Source organism: Monodon monoceros, unplaced genomic scaffold (assembly GCF_005190385.1).
Source record: "Monodon monoceros isolate NGI ecotype Baffin Bay Population unplaced genomic scaffold, NGI_Narwhal_1 Super_Scaffold_21, whole genome shotgun sequence".
Classification (NCBI taxonomy): domain Eukaryota; kingdom Metazoa; phylum Chordata; class Mammalia; order Artiodactyla; family Monodontidae; genus Monodon; species Monodon monoceros.
This window is the reverse complement of record NW_021703778.1, coordinates 87346025-87365786: the sequence shown is the minus strand read 5'-3', so window position 1 is coordinate 87365786 and position 19762 is coordinate 87346025. Positions and strand designations below refer to the sequence as shown.

Here is a 19762-nt window from a genome sequence, read left to right as displayed (position 1 = left end):
ATTATGTTCACCAAAAGATAAGTCCTAAGAAAGTTCATAGCAGCTTTATTCATAATTATCAAAAACTAGAAACAATCTAAATGTCTATTAGCAGAAGATTTGATAAACTGTGGTAATCTCTACAATGGAATATGACACATCAATAAAAAGGAACAAACTACTGATATATACAACATGGATGAATCACAGAGACATTGTGCTAAGTAAAACAAGCCAGTTTCAAAAGAGTACATTCAGTATGACCAAATGAATCTGGAGAGATAACAAAAAATCACATCTGTGGTTGCTTCTAAGGCTTGGGGAGACTGACTGGAAGGGGTACAAGGGAAGTTTCTGGGGTGATGGAAATGTTCTATATCTTGATTTGGGTAGTAGTAACATATGTAGTACACGGTAACTTTAAGATTTGTACACTTTATGCAAATTATACCTTTTGTTTTTTTTAAATTACAGCTTAGCTTTTGAGGAAAGAGCCAGTTGAAGAAGGAAAAGGAAGGGTCTTAAAGAGTATGGAGGTGATGTCCCAGATTGGCTCCTGTGGAAGGTGACCAACTGCCCTGATTTGCCTGGGACTGAGGGGTTTCCTAGGACAAGAGACTTTCAGTGCCAAGACTGGGAGAGTCCTGGGCAAACTGGGACAGTTGGTCATCCAAGTCCTGTGGAGGAGGGGAGCTGAGTGGGAACTCTGGATGATTGGCAGAGAGGCTGGACTCCCTTGGTACCAGAGCTGAGGGGCTGCTCCAGCAGGCTAAGAGAAGGGCCAGCCAAGAGGTGAGGGCAGCGGGCGTTGCTGGTTGCTCCTCAGGGTTCCTGATCCTCTAGGAGCAGGAATGGGTTGGGGGGTAGAGCTGGAGGGAAAAGGCCTCGGAGACTGAATTGAGGCAGGCAGGCCATCCAGGTTTAGCATCGCAACTTCTGAGCTGGGCTCTGAGGAGATTCTCACTCTGAACCCTCTCTTCACACCAGGTATCCCCACCCTGTCCTCCCTCAAATGCCTAGGCCAAGAAAATACCAAAGCAATACATTGATTTTCTGGAAGGAAAACAGACATGGGGACTTATCAGAGGAAAATGCGGTTGTTATCTCTTCACCTCCATAGTTGTCACAAGGCAGGGACTGTCCCCTCCCCACTTTGTCTGCCACAGCCTGCTGTGGCTTAAGCTAGAAGGGTCTCCTGTATCTTCTCAGAGCCTGGGACAGATGGGGCAATGAGGGAGAGGCTCTTCCAGCTCTCCAGCTGAGGCCTGAGGTGAATTCTGACAGAAACTGCTGGCAGGGCTGGTCCACGGAGGGATCAGGAACCAGGGAGGGAGGGCTCAGAAGTTCTCATAGTGGTGCACAAAGTGGGCCTGGTCCTTCCTGTTGATGAGCTGACAGGCCTTCTCTACATTCTTGGTCATTCCTGGAGGGCCGCAGCTAAACACCCCGATCTTCCTCACCTGTCAAGTGTGTGTGGGGGCAGTGGTTGCAGAGAAGCAGAGGCCTGTGGGCTTCCTCCCCAGGAGGGAGCTGCTTCTCAAGCCTGGCTGGAATGACCAGGGCATTGACCCCAGGCCCTGAGAAGGCGGCTTGAGTTGGGGAGGCAGGGGGTGGGGTTTGAAGCCCTTCTCCAATGCTTGACCCCATCCTGAGGTCCTCTGCTCAGTACCCAGCTGCAGGCTGCTTGAGGGCCAGGAAGTCCTGGCAGGGGAAGGATGGGTCGGGGTGGGACTGACCTTTGGGTGGACCTCCTGCAGAGAGTCGAAGAAGGGCTCGAAGGGGGGTCGGCCAAAGTGGGTGATGGAGCGCAAGCCCGTGAACAGACTCCGGTTCAGCACCTTCTGGAAGTGCCGCTCACAGATGTACTGGGGGAGGGAGTAGAGGAGGAAGGTCACAGCCAGGCAGAGCCAGGGTCAGCTCCTACTCCAGATGGCGGTCCACCCACCTGCCTTGGCCATCCTTACCCTCAACCCACATACCCACTGAGCTGCCCTGCCTGGCCGGCCCTGACGTACCAGCATAGTGGTCCTGAGGTCAAACTTCTCAGCCAGCTGGGTGATGTAGATGTGCACGGACACCAGGTCCTGGTGGTCATTCTCCTCCACCTCCCGGATGATGTCAGCCAGCCACTCAAACTGCCGCTGGGTCCGTGTCACCCAGATGAAGTAGATCTGGGGACACACAACTAAAGCTCTGACTCAGCTCAGCTCAAGATTCCTCTACCCAGATGCTTATACTGAAATGGTGGGAAGCCCTGGACCCCCCACAGGCACCAAACCTCTGGCAGGACCCACAGGCCTGATCCAAGGCTTCTTAGCCACAGATCCCAGCAGAGGCTCTTCTGGCTACACCTCCTACCCTCCCTCAAATGTTTGCCATCTGGGCAACTGGGTATGAATGGTCCCAGCAGAACCAGTTGCCTAGGAGCCAGGGACTTTCTATCATGCTACTCTGCTGGGATGTGGGGACACACTCAGGCTGTCTGTCCCCATTTCTTTCAAGAATGGGAGAGGGACACTCACCTTTTTACAGAGCATTTGGCTGCCTAAGGATGACTTGAAGACCAGGTCTTTGAGGATGGAGGCAAAGGGGGTGACCCCAATGCCCCCTCCCACCAGCACGGACACCTCAAACTTATGCCACTCCTGGTGGCCCTCTCCAAATGGTCCATCGAGGTACAGCTGCCAACAGAAGAGGAAGATGAGATGAGCCTGGCCCTTCCCCAGCTCTGAGGTTAGAAATGGGGGGGGGGGGTCGGGAGGACAGGGAGAACTAGTTTCTTTGAGGCACCCCAGCCCTCTCCCAGTCTGGCTTTGGGGTGGCTGGAGCATCTTATCCCAAGGTCAGGGAGGGTGGGGACCTTCTATCAATGCCAGAACCCCCAAAGTGGTTCCCAGTGATGGGCACCTTTGGATGTTTGGCACAGCTGTCACCCGTCGGGGGTGAGTAGATCTCCCTGAGGCGGGTGGTCCAGGGCCCTGCTGCCCGGATGTGCAGGCTAAGCGTGTCCTCGTGGGGCGCAGAAGTCAGGGTGAAGGGGTGGTACTCGTTGGTCCCCAGAGCCAGGCAGGCGATCCGCACCCACTGTCCTGACTTGTACTCAAAGCCTTGGGGCCGCTGGAACTCAAGGTGGGTCACTCCTGGGGGTCATGGGCAGGGAGGGGCAGGGATCAGAGGGCTTGCTCCTGGTACCTGAGGACTGGCAGGTACCCTGTCCTCTCCACACACCTGAGGCACAGGGAGTAGTAACATGATCTGAGCGAGTATGGCTTCTGGGGCTGGGAGTTGGAGGGCGCCCTTCTCTGTTTCCTGGGTAACTCAAGAGCTGGGCTTCTCTGCTCTCCTGTTCCAGCCCCTCCCCTCCTCTTTGCTGCTTCTTCCCACTAAGGGTCCAGGCCTGATACCACTGTCCTGGATACCAGCCTACTAGGTCAGGGGACCTCAGGCTCCCCAGGTACCGTCTCAGTGTTTCCCAAACCTCCACCATATGAGGGTTACCTTTATGGTGGGCCATATCAGCACACCTGCTGCACTATCATTTATCTAACATTTTTCTTTAAATTGACTTACTTTTTCAATTCAATTTACCTTGAGAAGAACATTTAGGTCACTAAGGTGAGTAGAAAACCAGCATCATGTGCTCTATCTAGCTCCAGAGGCCAAGCTCTTAACCAATACCCTACATTGCCTTGCCTAAGTATCATGTGGTCTAAACAGAAGGTACCATGTTTTATCAAATTTTAGCTGGATACTGTTTGTTGCCTGACCATAGCTGAGCCTCAGGCTTGTTCTCTCTTTGTGGAAAAAGGAGATTCACAAGTACTGGAGGATGCAGAAGGCATGCTAATACCATGCTGAGACTTTGTTCTTAAATAATCTTGATTGAAATACAGTTGAAGTGAGGTTAATTTTCTTACTATGTGAGTCCTGAAGGTTAGCTGGCCCCTTGTCGCTTAAGTCATCTTCCACCACCCTTTACATTGATGTGAATCCCCACTCTGGCCAACACTGACTACCAACAACAGACTCTTGCAGTCTGGGCCATTTATCTGTCTCTGAAGAGAGGTTATTCTGAGTGAAGGAATGGGAGAGGGATGTATGGTTCCCCACCCTGCACCCAGGCCACACAAGCGCGGGTCTTTCTTGTCCTTAAACCCCTCTGAATGCACTTTCAGCCTCCTCTTCTCATAGTCACTTCTCACTGTCTGTAAGTCCTCCTGGGAACTAAGCACAGCTCTTTTGGGGGCTGTAGTTCCATCAGGAAAGCTGCAGGGGTCCCTGAGAGGCTAACAGAGGCAGCAATGGGATGAGGAGGCCTGGGGAGCTGTCTTCCCACGTCCCATGAGTTGACCTCCAATGCTCCCCACCGAGGGTCAGGCCAGGCCTGGTACCTGAAGGCAGCAGTTCTGCTTTCACCACGCCTATCTCCACCTTCTTCCGGCTCAGGCTCACCAGCTTGTCCCCCACATAGATAAGTGCTGGCACCAGGAAGTAGATGTGGAAACGGGGCAGTTGGATCAGAGCGAAGCTGCCGTGAATGATGAGCTGGAGACATGGCCAGTTAGTATAGCTCAGGCCCAGCTGGCCCCCTTCCTGCACCCACCCTACCCAGATACTTCCTGCCTGGGCCCTGGGCCTGGGCAGGGTAGGTGGGGCTGGCATAGGCTCCATAGGCTGTGGTCTCGGATCTGGGGTCTCGGTCTGAGATCTCACGTCCAATTCACCCTGCTCCCTCCCCACATCATGAGTGCTCATCTCTGCCTTGTGGCCTGGCCCTGCCCAGAGAAGTCCCTCACCAGCACGTAGAGCAGAATGTAGAGGTGGTGGGTCAGCCAGAAGCCCCGGAAGCTGCGGCGCCGGAAGTGGTGGGAGGCGAAGACGTACATGATGGCGAGAACCAGGAGCAGGAGCACCCCTGTCATACCTGGGGGCAGCGGGGGCAGCGGGGACAGGGTCAGAGAGCCCCTGGCCTCGGGACCTCAGCCTGGGCTGAGAATGCCAGAGGGCATTTCCCCATTCCGCTCTTCTTCCCTGACCTCTCTCATCCCTCCCTGGCTCCCAGAACAGCTTGACCAAAGAAACTGGAGCTGAGGCTTGTGCTGGAGGCTGCAAAGGGATCCTACGACCACTATAGACAAGTGTGTATTCATGGGAAGATGTGGGAGGACAAAAGCAAAAGTCCTCAGACAGAAACCCCAGACTCCACATACAGTCTACTCTTTACCTGGGACTGTCTGGAAGAACCACCAGTAGAACTTCTGGGGAAGCTTGGACCTGTAGGACAAAGACACCCAGAGCCTCAGGCTGGGGCAGGAGGGGCTCCACCACTGTTGCAATGTGACTCTGTTCCTGACGGCCTTGAATGCGGAGGTTACTGGGCCTCAACCCAGATGGCCAAGGGTCCTTCCAAAGAACATGGCACCCAGCCTCCTGCAGTTCCACCCTCTGATCTCAAAGCAATTCTTCCTCCTGTGTTATCTTGAATTCTCCTACTGCAGCTGACCTTTGCTTCCTTGAAGTGCTTGGTTCATATTCTGTAAGCTCCATGAGGGCAGGGAGCTTACCTCCATGCTCTATCCCTATGCTCAAACAACGCCCAGCACAGAGTAAATGCTCAATAAATATTTGTTGAACGACTGCATGTATCTTGGCATCCCTACTCTTTGGCTCCTGGATGGACACACAGGACGTTTTCCACAAATATTTGCCCAGTGAATGGACAGTAGGCTGAGATAGCAAGCTATGTGTCAGGTACACGTGAGAAAGAGGCTCCGACTTCATCTCCCAAACTCCTTTCCTGGCCAATTACAGCCTGCTTCCTTCCTGAGGGCAAGGAAGTCATCTCTCAGCTTCCCCAAGGATGCTAGCTTCTCGCCCTCACTTAGTGAGAGAGTGGAGGGTCTAGGGCCATCTACCTCTTTTCTGTTGTACCCTGAGGCCTGCCCCAGGATTCCCAAGGGGGACCCTCCCCAAAACTGACCCATCATTCACAAAGACGCTGGGGAAGATGCAGGCCAGCAGGCTGAGGGGGCTGACTGAGAAGATGTAGACATTCACCACGTGGCCAGCACTGTGCAAAACTGAAAGAGACACATCCTGTTAGAGACGCCTCCAGGGCCAACTCTACCTCCAGCCCCCAGGAGGGCAGGAAGTATAAGTAGCTCCAGTCTCCCCACTGCCTCCCCCACAGCTCGACCCAGGGGACTGCAGCAGTGGCGAGCATGCCCAGGAGCCACATACTGGCCAGGACGACAGCAGCCATGGCGATCCAGCGATGGAAGTCCACGGCTGCATCGAAGGGCACGTAGCGGTTGAGGAAGGTCTCTCGCAGGAAGGTGATGAGGTTGCGGCACATGGTGAGCAGGATGTAGGAGAACATGAAGGAGACGCTGGCCGCCGTGCCCCGCGACAGGATGATGCCCACGAGGGTGGTCTCTGCAATGCCCGAGGGTGGCGAGGCAAAGGCATAGTCTGGGGACACAGTGGGGGTGGATCAGCACAGCACAGAAGCCTGGACCCCAGTCAGAGCAGCTGGGCTCCCCTATCCAGACTCCTGAGGATCAAGAATAATAACCAGAAGGCTCTCACATCTCCCCTCCCCCTGCCCACAACCTGGAACTCTCCTTACAGTAAGCACGCTCCACAAACAGTCCGGCACAGATGGCCGAGAAGATTGCCACGACCATGATGTGCCGCCGGTAGTTCTCCACGAAGCGCTTGTACTGCTGCAGCTTCTGGGCCAGGAAGCCCCGCTGCATCTTCTCCTGCAGCGCCTCTGTGTATAGCCGGGGAGGGGGCACCACTGTCCTGCAGCAATGGGAGGCAGGTGGCCCGAGATCAGGGCACCCTGTCCTCCCCTAAATGCCACCCTATGAAGGAGACCTGGTGATCTGGTAGCGGTCAGGATGGGCCACAACAGATGAAAGAAAAAGCTTTTGGGGGGTAGAATCCCACTCTGCCAAGCCTTCACCTCTCAGCTTTATTTGCCCTCTCCACCCACGCCTCCATCTCCCCACGACTCCATCTCCACTTCCTCCTCTCTGTTCTGTGCTTCCTTCTTCCTGCTCCCTGCACAGGCCTCACTGCTGTGCCCAAAGCAGGCAGGAGCCAGGAGACCCCTCACTGCCTGGTGTTGCATCTGAGTGCCAGGCCCCTTGCCTGAAGATTAGGGTGCAGAGGTTGGAAGAGGTTGAAGAGTCATTAACTCAATAGCCTGCCAATCTGGTCAGGGACACCTGGAATGAGTCTCAGGATGGTTCCTTGTGTGTGGGGGTGTGCACAGACCAGAGACCCTGAGACTTCTCCCCATGTCTCCTTGGGTCAAGGGTCTGGGAAACACTTACTTTTTGCCAAACCTCTTCTTCAACCCAGGGCCTCCCAACTCTGGGGCTTCTGAGACAGGGAGCCCCACTCCCTGAGGGCAAGAACTGAGAAGAGAAAAATGGGTTTCATTCTCCCCTTGTCTTTGCAGCCAGGAGAAGAACTGCCAAGTCAGAGTTGGGGCTGGTGTGGGAGGGTATAGATCCTGGGACTCATTTCTGTCCACAGAACCTGCCCATAAAACCGGTCAGAAAGAAGCCAGGCAGAAGGCAAGACAGAAGGAATGAACATGATCTGATCACATGTTCTGTAGAATGATTCTGTCCTGGAGGGGCAGGGAGAGAGCCAGGCTCCTGAGCAGTAAGGGGTATGTGTGTGAGGCAGCTGGAACTTGGGCTAGAACAACCGTGCGCTGAAAGCTACTTTCAGAGCAAATGTCTGGCCCAGGGGCTGATTCCACCAGCCCTACTCCTTCATTTCTCTGCAGGGGACCCAGCCGGGGCACCTCCCAGCGCCCCATTCCCACTCACCGTTCCCCAGAAGTCCGAGTGATGAATGACACTCGACAGCTGACGTTTGGTTTAAGAATGTCTCCAATACCTGGGGAGAACAAGAAGCTGGACGGGCTTCCCCACGAGGGAGGAGACTGTCCTAGGAAGGCTGCCGTGGCACTTGCCAGTGACTTGGTCATGTCCCCATCTCTTTCCCCAGCCTTGCTCCCCTCACTGCCCACACCGAGCACCCACTGTACACAGGGCGGCGGCCACTGCTAGACAATGTGGCAACTGAGTGCAATTAGAAAAGGGGCCCCCCTCCAGGCGGATGCAACCCTGCAGGCCCTTCGTGTAGAGAAAATAGGGCCTTTTCCTCTGGCCAGACACACCCCAGACCAATGCACATGGTTGGTGTGTAGAATGTAGCTGGACTTCAGCCTGCCCTGACCCCTCAGTGGGTATATTTGTGTATAAATTGCACAGGTGTATGTGATGCCCTTGATTACACGTGCCTGGCTCTCTACTAGGCACCAAGGACTAAAAGAGAAATATGACCTGAGTGCTATGCACCAGGAACTCTCATTTTGAAGACACACCCATTCCTGACGCCTTCCAAACTCACACACCTCCACCTCCACCCTTGACGCAGAGCTGGGTGCGGCGGAGCTCGTTGTCGTGGTCCCGCAGCATGAAGTGGAAGTCCTCCCACGTCAGCTCCTGCTTGTCCTGGAAGCCCGACTCCCGGAACATGGACTCCACCACCTCAGCCAGCTGGGCCTTGGACAGGCAGTTGTTGGAGATCTCGATGAAGGACCTGGGCAGGGGGAGGGAGGAGAGACGAATGCAGCCTGTCACCCGGCAAGGTCAGGTTCAGGCAGGTGCTGGGTGGGGTGGGCCCTGGCCTATCTAATGTGGTTACCAGTGACCCAGGAAATGGCACTGAGAAGGTATTCATCCAGCCTGCCGCTGACGCTAAGCTGGGTGGGGTGGCCAAGGGCTCAAAAGGCAGAACAAAATTCAAAGTGACCTTGACCAGTTAAAGAAAGCAGTCCCCAAACAGGGGGGCATCTACAGCTGGGATGAATGTCCACTTAGTGTAGGGACTTGTCCAGGTGTGCCATGGCTCTCTCATGTGGCAGGCTCTTATGTTGATACCTCCCACACCACCGCTGGGCACCCCGTTCATGGTCCAGCGGGGGGTTGGGAGAGGAGATGTAGCTGCACTGGCTGCTGCTTCCTTGTGCCAACAGCCTGGGGCATAGGCAGGAGTATCTCCGCACCCAATGTGACAGCACCCACAGTGGCAGCTACAGTGGCCATAACTCTTTTCTTAGACTGTGCTTTGGGACAAAAGCAAACAAACATGCAAGCTTGTGTGAGTCCAGCAGAAAAAGACCTCTGTGTGCATGGCACAGCAAGCACTGCCATCACATTAAAAATCACATCACCCCACTGGCTCAGGGTGAGACTGAGCAAGAGCCACACTGAGTACAGGCCAAGGAGGTGGACCTCAGCCCCTGGGGGCACAGACCGTCTCCTAGAGGGTCCTGCAGCAGCACACCCAGCGAGGGACAACTGCAATGCGCCTCGCCCTAGCCCTTTCAGAAGCCCATGTCCAGTTGTGGTATCTGGACTGTAAAGAATGTGGCAGTTAAGGTGAAAGCTGAAAGCAATGAGGAGGCTTACAGGGGTAGAAGAGTTAAAAAGGGTCTGGGCTGTTCTATGCATTCTGTTTATTCATTTACTTATTTGTTTCATCTGATTCAGTTAACTATGTATTGAATGCCTGCTATGTGCCAATCACAGTGCGGAGGAGGGGATTCAGCAGGGAACAAAGAGAGATATGAACCCTGTCCTTATAGAGCTGTAGGCAGCTGTGGAGCACGGTCTTCAGGAATAAGTCTGTGAGCTCAAAACTGGTCTTTATCGGCACACCACAACCAGAAATGGCTTAAGAAGCAGGAAGAGAGAAGGGTTGGAATATAGAAGAACTTTCCATGTTTCTCCTCCTGCCTGTCCTGGTGATTAATACTGGCAGTAACCCAGGGCATCCGTCCTCCATGATTCATTATCTCACTGTGTAAAGCACAGCATTTGAAGAGTTAGCAAAGGTCCAAGAGCATCCAGAAGGGGTTAGTGGGCTTTGTTACTGGTCATCTTGATGTTGGTTGTCTTTTGTAACTAGGGAGAATTTTCTGGTGGCGTTGGCACTGCAGATACAGACTCTCCTGGAGGCAGGGGCCTGGCCAGATAAACTTCTGAAGCTGGATGCTCTGAGCGTCTAGGGTATAGTACCTAGGCCACCTCTCAATGTAGATGGACTCATAACCTCCTCGCCTACCCTCCTCTGACCTGACCTGTTTTCCTGTTTAAAATATCAGGAAGTCTCAGGACTGGAGGGGCCCACCCCATACCGCATCATGGTAAAGAACTCGTCCTTGGAGAGGAAGCCATTCCCATCAAGGTCATACATGGTGAACATCAAGCGGGACTTGTCCTCTGGGGAGCCTGGCAAGACATAGGGGGATGCCCGTCAACTCTCTGCTGAAAGACACCTGACTCCTGGGATGGTCCACCATCCCCCTACCTTTCATGAAGACCACCAGGACGTCCAGGAACTCCCGGAAGGACAGGTAGCCATTGCCGTCCTTGTCGGCCAGAGAAAACATGGACTCCACAAACATGTCCTGGGGCTTGAGGCCCAGGGACTCGGCAAACTCGGCCCGGCTCAGCTCACACGTCAGAGCCTCCCGCACCTTCTGTGACGAATCCAGGGGCAGGGTCCCGGCGTCTGCCTGGTCGATGTCCAGCACCTGCACTCGGGCAGCAGCAGAGGGAAGGAGAGAAGGAGGTGAGGCTGGAAGCAGTTCAGTGACCTCTCACATCTCCCCAAAGTCCAGCTCAGAAAGGGTGAGTCCTGGTGGCTGCTCACGGTCATTAGATAAACTTCTGACTTGGGCTTCTGCTTTCCTGCAGAGGGGGTGACTGTAGCAGGGGATGGGGTGGGAATGGGGAGGGGCACGGTTTGGGAATGCAAAGTGAGAGAGCCTACACTGGGGACAGAAGCTGCAGCAGACATTAAGTGGACAGGGAGGAAGGGGCTAAAGATACATTCTCTTGTCAATTCAGATAGGGCTGCCATGCGCCTGATTTTAAAAGTCATATACATGTAACTACCATTTGTTAAATGCCTATAATGAAGCAAGCACTTGGGCTAAACCCTGTAGATAGAACAGTGTTTATCAAACTTTAGAGTGAATCAGAAGCCTCTGGTGGGCTTGTGGGCCCCAACCCCAGAGTTCCTGATTTCCTAGGTCTTGGGGAAGGGCCTGAGGACTTGAATTTCTAACAAATTCCCAGATGAGCCTGCTGCTGCTGGTCCAGGGGCCACACTTTGAGAACCACTTATGTAGACCATCTCCCTGAATCCTCACAGCAACCTAAAAGGATGGATCCTATTTTAATCACTGTTTCATAGATGAGGAAACTGAAATCTCCAGCCCACAGAGCAGAAGCTTAGATCACCCCACATAGGGTCCTGTCCAGCCCAGGGTCCCTTCAACCCCTGGGCCCGGTCCTGCCTCCAAAAGGCACAGTCAGGCACCTGGGCAAAGAGGTGTCTGAAGAAGACCTCCAGGATGCGGCCCCGCTGCTGCTTGGTCACAGCCTTTCTGAACAGCTCGTTCTCACTCATCTCAGCCACATCAAGGCCCAGAGTCCAGCTCACACAGAAGCCCTGCAGATGCTGCACGAAGGTGCCTCGCTCTTCCTCGGAGTTAAACAGCATCACCTGGTGGGAGGAAGGCTCAAGCTTCTGGTTCAGCCTCCCCTCAGAGGGTCTTGAGTTGGGGGATGGAGAAAAAAGCTGTCCCCCATTCCATCCCGGCTGGGGCCAGGTGAGAGGCTCAAAGGGGATCAGAGGGAGAGTGTGGTGGGGCTGGGGACCTCTGAAAGGAGTGGCTCCTCCCAGCATCAGCCTTCACAACTGAGCTCTGTAGCTGAGGACGGGGTGGCCGGAGAGGACTTGCCGTGAGAGGGGAGATGTGCGAGGGCAGCCCAAGCTGGGGAGGCAGGATGGGCCATACCAGGTCATACTCCTTGGGGATCTTGAGCAGCAGGGTGCGGCGTCCGCTGTTGCTGGACAGGATGAGGTGGACCTGCTGCAGGGACCTCAGCTGGATGGTGCGGAGCACAGAGAGACGCCTGTCCAGGACCTGCAGACGCCTGTCTGGGAGCAGCTGGATGGTGATGGGATAGCTGTTCTCCCTGGGTCCCGGCCACTCCATCGCTAGGAAAGGGACAATGGGGCAGAGTGGTTCAGCAGAGGTCCCCAGGCCCCTGCCCTCAGGCTAGCTCCACTCTGCCAGTCTGAGCAGGCACCTCCAAAGCCTGGCTCTCTCCCCACATCTGTAACCTGGTTCTTTCTCCCAGCACCGCCCCCCCCCATCTGTCCCCTTCCTTCTTCCCACCCCGTGGCCCCATCTCACCTGACATTCCATCTTTGGCTGCTTCCTTCTTCACGCTCTCTCTGCCTTTATTTTGTAGCTTCTTGAGCTCCTGGCCCCGGAAATAGGCCACCACCCCAGAGATAAGCAGGCTCACTGAAGGGGGTCAGAAGGAGACACTGGGTGGGGGGGACGCGGCCTCGCCTACAGCTTCACTGAGGCTTTGGCTGCCGCCCCTCCCTTCCCAAGGCCCCTTGAGCCTGGCTTCAAATGTACCTAGGAGCTAGGCTTACAGGCCAGCAGGTAATGAGGGGCAGGGACAGTATGTGAGGAGGAGGGGAGCAGGAAGAGAAATGGGCGAAGGGGTAAAGGGCTCACCTAGGGGGAGACAGCACAGAGCCACGATGGTGATGCCAAAACCAGGACCACTGCCCTCGAAGAAATGAGTCACAGTCAGGGGCACACAGGGGGGCAAGTTTTCACTTGTGAGCTGCCGGGGCTGAGGGCAGGGTGCACCTGAGGGAAAGACACAGAAGATCTCAGGGCCTGAGGATCCCACTCCTTGGCCAGGCAGCCTTCCCTTCTGTCCTATAAAGGACCAGGTACCACTCCCTCCCAAACCCTCCTCCCTGGAACTTGTTCCCGTCAAAAATTCCTCTTCCACATCCCATCTCTCAGCATCTATCCCAACTTGACCACAAGGTTCGGCCTGCAAACCAGTCTAGTCTCTACTGGGGGAGGTGGCCTAATGCAGGCCTCCCAGACCAACACAGAAGGAGCTGCCTGGTGCCCAGCTCCCTGGACAGCACCAAGTGATCCCCACATAACCTCTGTCTCTTCTCTGCCACCATTGCTTGTGTTCTCCCGGGCCACCCACCTTGTTGCCAAATAAAGACATTGGGCTGCAGGGCACTATGGTTCACGCTGGTGACAGCCACCAGCACGTCCCGAAGAGTGGTGTTTCTGATTTCTGCAATTTCCTCCGTGGAGAATAGCCTAAGTTAGAGAAAGCCAGGAATTGTTTGGATGGGAAGGGGACACAGGTCTCCAGCAAACTCAGGCCCAGGGACCCAGATGAGAAAAGAGATCGAGAGGGGTTGGGGAGGGGTGCTGGGACATCCGGGTGCTGTTTACAGGCAGAGGGTCTGGGGTCCAGGCTGAGGTAGAGTCTGAGGTGGGAACCCAGGCAGGCCTCACCCATTCCTGCTGTTCTCAAACCAGTAGCGGTCGCCATCCCGCAGTCGCACAAACTGATCGAGGACGATGGTGCTGAAGAGGGGTCCAGGGCCCCCATGGCTCTCCAGGAGCCCCCCGGGGAGTAGCTCCAGCCGGGACACGTCCTGGTTGTACAGGGCGGCTGTGGCCTCCAGCACCTGGGGCCACACAGGAAGTGAGGAGCGTGTGAGCGTGGATACGGTTTTGTGTCAGGAGGGCAGCCACTATTGCCCCATCCCTCAAACACAGGACCCCATCAGCTGCCTGGCTTGCTGCTCAGGCCTGAGGAAGTGTCCTCTATCTAGGCAGCACTCCTCAGGTGGTGACAAGCCTGGTGGGAGGACCAGTGCGTCACTACCCAGACTGCCTATCCCCAGTGATCAGCAGCTTCAGGGTCACCCAACTCATGGGGCGAGATCCTGCAGGAATAGGACAATGGCACCCAACCCAGGGGCCACTCTGCAGTAATGGTACAATGCAGTGGTGAGGATACTCTGGAATCAGATGGCTGAATTTAAATCCTGCTTCCAAGACTGACTTACCAATTATGTCATCAGTAAAATGGCGATAATTATGGTCTCTACTCTGTAACGTTCTTGACATGGATTAAATGTGTTACATGTGTAAAGGACTTAGAACAGTATCACCACAAGAAAGCTTTAGCTGCCATTATCATCATCACTATTCCTGACCTGACGGTTCACGCTGGTGTTGAGGTCACTCCAGTTCTCTGGGGTCTTCAGCCCCAAGGCCTGTCGGGCTTGGCTATAGCTGGGCAGCCCCATATCTCGGCCACGTTGGATGCTGCTGGCCACATAGTCAGTGCGGGAGAACTTGCCAGGGCCAGGCCAGTAATCTGAGGAGGAGAGAGGACCAGGCTCTAGGCTCAGTCCCTCTAACACTTCTTCGCCCAGCAGCCTTGAATTGGGCTGTTGGCATTACCCACACTCAGCACTCCTCGACATGTGCCCTGCCTTGGTGCAGGGTCACTGTCATCATGTGTGACCAGGGGCAATTTTTCTGGCAAAACTCTTCCCCTAAGACTCAGGACTGTTCTAGTCACCAAGCAGTAAATTCCCCGTCCCACCTCCTTAACCTCAGTATAGGGCTGGACAAAAACCTTTAGCGACCTAAGCACCAGAGATTGTGGTGCCACCCTTCCCCCACATCCTCAGATGTTGGTAATTTAGAATAAAGCTTGTTTTCTTCTAATGGCTGTTTGCTGTGTGTTTATCTATGTTCCTGCTTTATAGGTACCCTAGGTCTGCCTGATGCTTAACCCAGAAGGGTCCCCAGGCTCCCGGACCTGTGGGCCCTCAGCCCCTCTGCCTCCAGTGCTTACCCCTCAGATCTTCAACCACTATGCTGTCCTCCAGCTCCGAAATCTGGGAGGCCATTCCCAGCAGCAGATGATTCACTGCCTCGGCACTGTTCAGACTGGGGTTCTGGAAAGAAACAACACACTCAAGGTAGGTTCTCAGGCCCCCCTAAAGCCAGGTCCTTCTCAGGACCACTGCAGCACCTCAGGATAAAGGGCCCTTGGCCAGCCCTAGACTCTCTTGAGCTGTTGTCCCCAGATAATTTTCTGATCACTCTACCCTTCAACTCCCACCACCCTGGAGCTGCAACACCTAAGAACTGGAATTGTTGCTTTTCCCAGCCTGTGTGATGAGACTGACCTTGACCCACCTCCCCTTGCCCCTGACCCCAGGCTGACCTCCCGAATCCAGTAGCTGTTGCAGACTCTGAGAGCTGGGAAGCTGCCAAAACCCTCATTCAGGACCATCTGGAAATGACAGCTGGCGTTTCTGAAATGGGGAATCAAGGATGCAGTAAGAGAATTCAGAGAAGTTGAGGTGGGGTTGAGTGGGGCAAGGGATTCAGAGGGGGCCTGGCCAGTAGTAAGAGGTGTCCTCGGAACTTCCTTGAACATGGCAGGGGTTTGGCAACGAGTGCGGATTGAAGGTAGAGGTTGCTTTTTGTCCACACAGGGTAGGAAGGGAAGGAGGGAAGAGAGTGACCCAGCTGCTGGACAAATCCTGCTCTCAACAACTGAAGTTCAGCCATTAGGAGGAAATGGGGAGATTTTCCTGTTAAGACTGAACTTCCTACCCCAGGGTGCTGTTTCAGGGCACCAAATTCTGCTTCTTTTCCCCCATGAAACTGTAGGGGTGTAAAAAAGGCCCCAGGCCCACAAGACCACTAATTCTTCACCTCTGCCAGTGTGATGCTCAGCCAGACCCTCCCTCACCTCATGTAGACGCCAGGGGGCACCATGGTGGAGAAGAACTGCTCAGAGGCCGCCAGGAACTCCGGAGAGATGCTGGGGTCCAGGAAAGGGCGGTACCCTGTCCACAGGGGTAAGAAGAGAAATAGGCTCTTTACCCTCACACACTCTCGTCACACGAACCCACCTGTCTTCTTTGTCCTATGGATCCTGACCCCCTCCCCCTCCCCAAACCCCCCCTCAGCCCAGGTGTTCCCCAAACTCCCTCACCTGTGTAATTCGGCGGTGCTTGCTGCAGGAAGCTGGGCAGCCACTCATACATCGCGATGTTCTGAGGGTCAAGAGAGGGGGAAATGGGAGGCCAGCGCTGGAGCAGCCAGGCCAGGAAGGATCTGAGCTCAAGGAAGGCTTAAGTGTGAGACGAGGACCAGGCAGGGGCAGTCACGGGAGAGACACTCAAACAGGAGAGGGGCGGAGGTTCCCGTTGCCCACGAGGAACGAGGGCAGGGGGGAGGGGCAGCTAAATAACAATCACGAGAAAACCTCTGGTATAACTAGCGCTTTGCCTCCTTATCACTCTCAGGGGCTTTCCCTAGACGGTAGCTGTCTGGGGAGGGGTGTTTCTGGGTGGGCTTGTCCAAGGATGGAGGGCTCTGCGGGGCAGCGGAGTCTCCCGGGGACAAGCACGTGGGGGCAGGGCCGCGCGACCGACCTGGTAGGTGGCGATGACCCTCTTGCGCGCGTGCTGGAACAGCTCCTCGTCCCCCCAGAGCGGGTGCTGGCGGGCCAGCCTCTGCGCCCACAGGTTGTGGTAGCGGAACCAGAGCAGGCCCAGCGCCTGCAGGAAGGGCTCGCGGTTCCCTCGCTCCGCCCCGAAGGCTGCCCGCGCGGTGGGGACACAGGCGAGGAGTTGAGCGCGGGTGGGCTCGAGGGGGGCGCACCTCGCCGGCCCCCCGCCCGCGCCCCCGCCGCCTCACCGTACAGCCCCCGTGACCCGCGCCGTCCCGTGGCGGGGTCGGGCGCAGTCCACATGCGCAGCGGGTCCTGCGCGTTCCGGGGGAAGGCGGGGTCGGGCCCCGACGCCAGCTGCCCCCCGGAGAAGCTGCGCAGCTCGTCGCTCCAGGAGTGCGAGGAGCCATAGATGGCGCTGCCGTCCAGCCAGCCCGTCGCCTCGTTGGTCTGTGGGGACAGCGGGAGGCTGAGCCGGGGGTCGGGTGGCCGAGGCGACTCAGGGCGGGCGAGGGCCGGGCGGTCGTTGCGGGTGGTGGGAGCCTCTCCCCAGCTGCCTCAGGTCCCGCCCCACCCAACCCCCCCAGCCGCCTGCCCCGCCCACCAGGTCCCGGGGGTTGCTGGGGCTCTGTCCGGTCTTGGGGTCCCAGCGGCTCCTCTGGAAGGGCAGCACCACGTCCCCGCTCTGGTCGCGATCGAACACGGGGTCTCCGGGTGGGATGTGGATGTTGAGGAACTCGGCCGGGCAGCCAGGCTTTTCCATGCTCACCAGGTCCGAGAGCACGTGGTAGCCTGCGGGCGTCGGGGGGCAAACTGGTGAGAATTGCTACTCCCCACCGCCAAGGCTGACGCCAATTTCTGAAGAGCCTAAAGGCAGATGTTCCAAGGCAAATTCCGCGCCACCAGCTCTAAAACATTTTTCTAATTTGCAAAGTGGGGTTATAGTACCCTCCTCGCCCACCCCATAATGTTGTTGGGAGAATCAAAATAATATAATTAATGTAAGGGCTCCCCCAAGCCAGTCCCCCTCTCCTAACAGATCCTGCCTCTCCCTCCCTCTTTGGGGGAAAGAAGATATAATCACAACAGGAGAGGGGCGGCAGGGGAATCAGCTTCTAAAAGCTATAATGAGGGTTAGTGGCACTCCTGGGTTTGTAGTCAGTGATAAGAGAAAGATTAGGAGAGCAAATACCCCCGAATCAACACCCCCAAATCCCTCCAAGAGGAAGAAAGTCTTGAAGTGAGGCTTGGTGGGGAGAGGAAGTGGTTCGGGGTCTTGTATCGGTCTCCTGTGGACTTGCAGAGAGGCCTCAGGGCCCCTCTCCCCAGGCTCTGAGCTGAGCGCCAGGTCAACCCTCACCGAAGACGCGTTCTCCCACTTTGCTCTCACCGAAGAAGACCCCCAGCACTGTGCGATTGCGGCTGGATGGCAGCCCAGCTGTGCCCCGCATGGCGGCGTTGCTGAGTCGGCGCGGGTTGGGCAGCAGCGGCTCCCCCAGAGCCTGATACACGCCGTCCGCGTAATTAGCTGGTACAAGGCGCCGCAGTCGGGAACCTGTGGGAAGCAGGGAGCCGGGCTCTGTCTGATCACTCCGTCTTCAACAAGCCCACGAGCCTCGCTCTACTCCTCCCTCCAACTCCCCACTCCCACTGACGAGACCCTTTCTTCTGTCCCCAGGGGTGTACAGGAATTCGCGACGCAGGCAGCCGGGCGGCTGGCGGCTCGCTCTCTCGGCTTCTCCGCGCCGGGTCTCCCGCGACCCTGCCCTCCACTAGCCGTTCCCCACCCCAGACCACGGGACGCACCGGCAGCGCCACGCTCGTGGTGCCTCAGGTTGTTGAACCAGCCGTCATAGCGCTGCACTTCCCAGGTCAGCGAGAATGAGTCCTGGCCTCCTGTGGGTCAGAGGGTGGGCCACTCAGTGCTAGCTACCTGCGACCCTTCTGGGACCCGACGGCCTCGGCCCGTGCTTCTCCAGCCCGCCGAGCGCCCCCAACCCGACCCAAGTGGCGATACTCGCCCGGCGTCTAGGCTGCGCCAGGAAGTTTCCCATCTGGCTGAGCCGCTCAGCCATCTCACCCGATCTTCCAGCCTCAGGAAGCCGCTTGCCTGCACATCTCCCTTCCCCAACTCCCAAGGGAAACTGGGAGACATCCCGAACTAGGGGCGCCTGGTACTTACCCGCTGGGTCCAGGAGTGCAGTCAGCAGAGCTCCCAGGAGCACCAGGGCCTCTGACCTTGCACGGACCATGCTGACCCTGTGGCCAAGAGGGTGGGAGGTGGTACGTGAGGGACACGGAGCAGGCGTCCCCCACACCGACAGTTGGCACAGGAGGAGGAGACGCCAGCCGTGTCCACTTCTGGATCGAAGCTTTTAGAAACGTCACCAAGTACCCGCACCTGCGGGGCACTTTTTTAAAGGCATAAGCAGCCCTCAAGGCAGTGACACTGGTCCCCACCCTCCACCCCGTGGAAGAACTAACCCCGATCACACACAGGAACCCGGGAGGCACAAATCCTCTGGGGCTTGTTAGTCCCTGGCAGGACTTTACCTCCAGCCTCCCAGGTCCCGAACAAAGCCTTGAGTCCTACCCCTCAGGAACTGCTTCTCCTAGAGGAGGCAGGGAAAGGAACGTGGCTAGTGAGCTGGGAATCTGGAACCTGCAGTCCCTCGTACCCCTCAGTGAATGCCTGTGCATGGACACGAGGGATGGGAAGATCAGGTCCCAAGTCCCACTCAGACCTCTGGCTTAGGGCCCCCATCGGGGTCAGAAGTCTTCTTTTTCTCGGAATCTTTGCTTCTCTGCTCTGCTCTCTGCCTCTCCCCCACCACTCCTCCCCAGCTCCGCAGATCCTCAGCCTCCCCGGCTTCATTCTCACCCTCCTCTCTGGGTCCTCTGAGGCCCGCTGTGCAGGTGTCCACTCAGGCCAGAACAGCGCCAGATGTGAGCATCTGGACTGGGATTCACCCTCTTGCTATGCAGGTGGGGATCCTCTCATTTGCATAGCAACCTCCGCCTCTCGTTTGCATGACCTCATCCCTCTGGGACCTGGCTGCAAAGCCCCGACACGGCTCGGCACGCTGCCCAGGCTGCTATAAAAAGGATTTCAGGTCTTGTGCGACTTCCAAACGCAGAGTGAACACGCAGAGCTGGCCCTCCCACCTACCTAACTCCATCCCGGCCAAGCCAGAGCGCCTGAGGGCAGCTAGCTGCTGCGCTTCCTTAGGGGCAAGCCGAGGCGCTCAGACTTGACTTGTCTGTTGAGTCCAGTCCTCGCACGCAGGGAACGGGGTAAAGGGAAGTGGGATCCGGGCTCGGACGCCAGTGACCGCTCTCCCCGCTGGAACAGA

General features: G+C 56.3%; 1 protein-coding gene across 2 annotated transcripts; it reads right to left on the bottom strand.

Annotated features, from left to right (window-relative positions):
- Nucleotides 1–1316: 1316 nt before the first annotated feature.
- DUOX2 (dual oxidase 2) lies at nucleotides 1317–19715 on the bottom strand. Of its 2 annotated transcripts, none has more exons than XM_029238205.1 (34): nucleotides 19579–19715; nucleotides 18592–18662; nucleotides 18216–18305; nucleotides 17800–17964; nucleotides 17014–17201; nucleotides 16658–16859; nucleotides 16393–16559; nucleotides 15951–16011; nucleotides 15705–15801; nucleotides 15171–15261; nucleotides 14796–14898; nucleotides 14146–14309; nucleotides 13436–13611; nucleotides 13116–13234; nucleotides 12617–12754; nucleotides 12281–12394; nucleotides 11879–12081; nucleotides 11398–11583; nucleotides 10381–10606; nucleotides 10208–10301; nucleotides 8420–8607; nucleotides 7830–7899; nucleotides 7323–7406; nucleotides 6608–6786; nucleotides 6220–6450; nucleotides 5960–6059; nucleotides 5204–5253; nucleotides 4776–4903; nucleotides 4371–4524; nucleotides 2887–3119; nucleotides 2502–2660; nucleotides 1995–2150; nucleotides 1716–1844; nucleotides 1317–1439 (listed from the first exon to the last, which is right to left on the bottom strand). In XM_029238205.1, the coding sequence occupies exons 2-34, from the start codon at nucleotides 18659–18661 to the stop codon at nucleotides 1317–1319; spliced, it is 4638 nt and encodes a 1545-aa protein (XP_029094038.1). In that variant the 5' UTR covers nucleotide 18662; nucleotides 19579–19715. The 2 variants fall into 2 exon arrangements, with proteins under 2 accessions (XP_029094038.1, XP_029094039.1); XM_029238206.1 differs by lacking the exon at nucleotides 19579–19715 and adding an exon at nucleotides 19088–19323.
- Nucleotides 19716–19762: the final 47 nt, after the last annotated feature.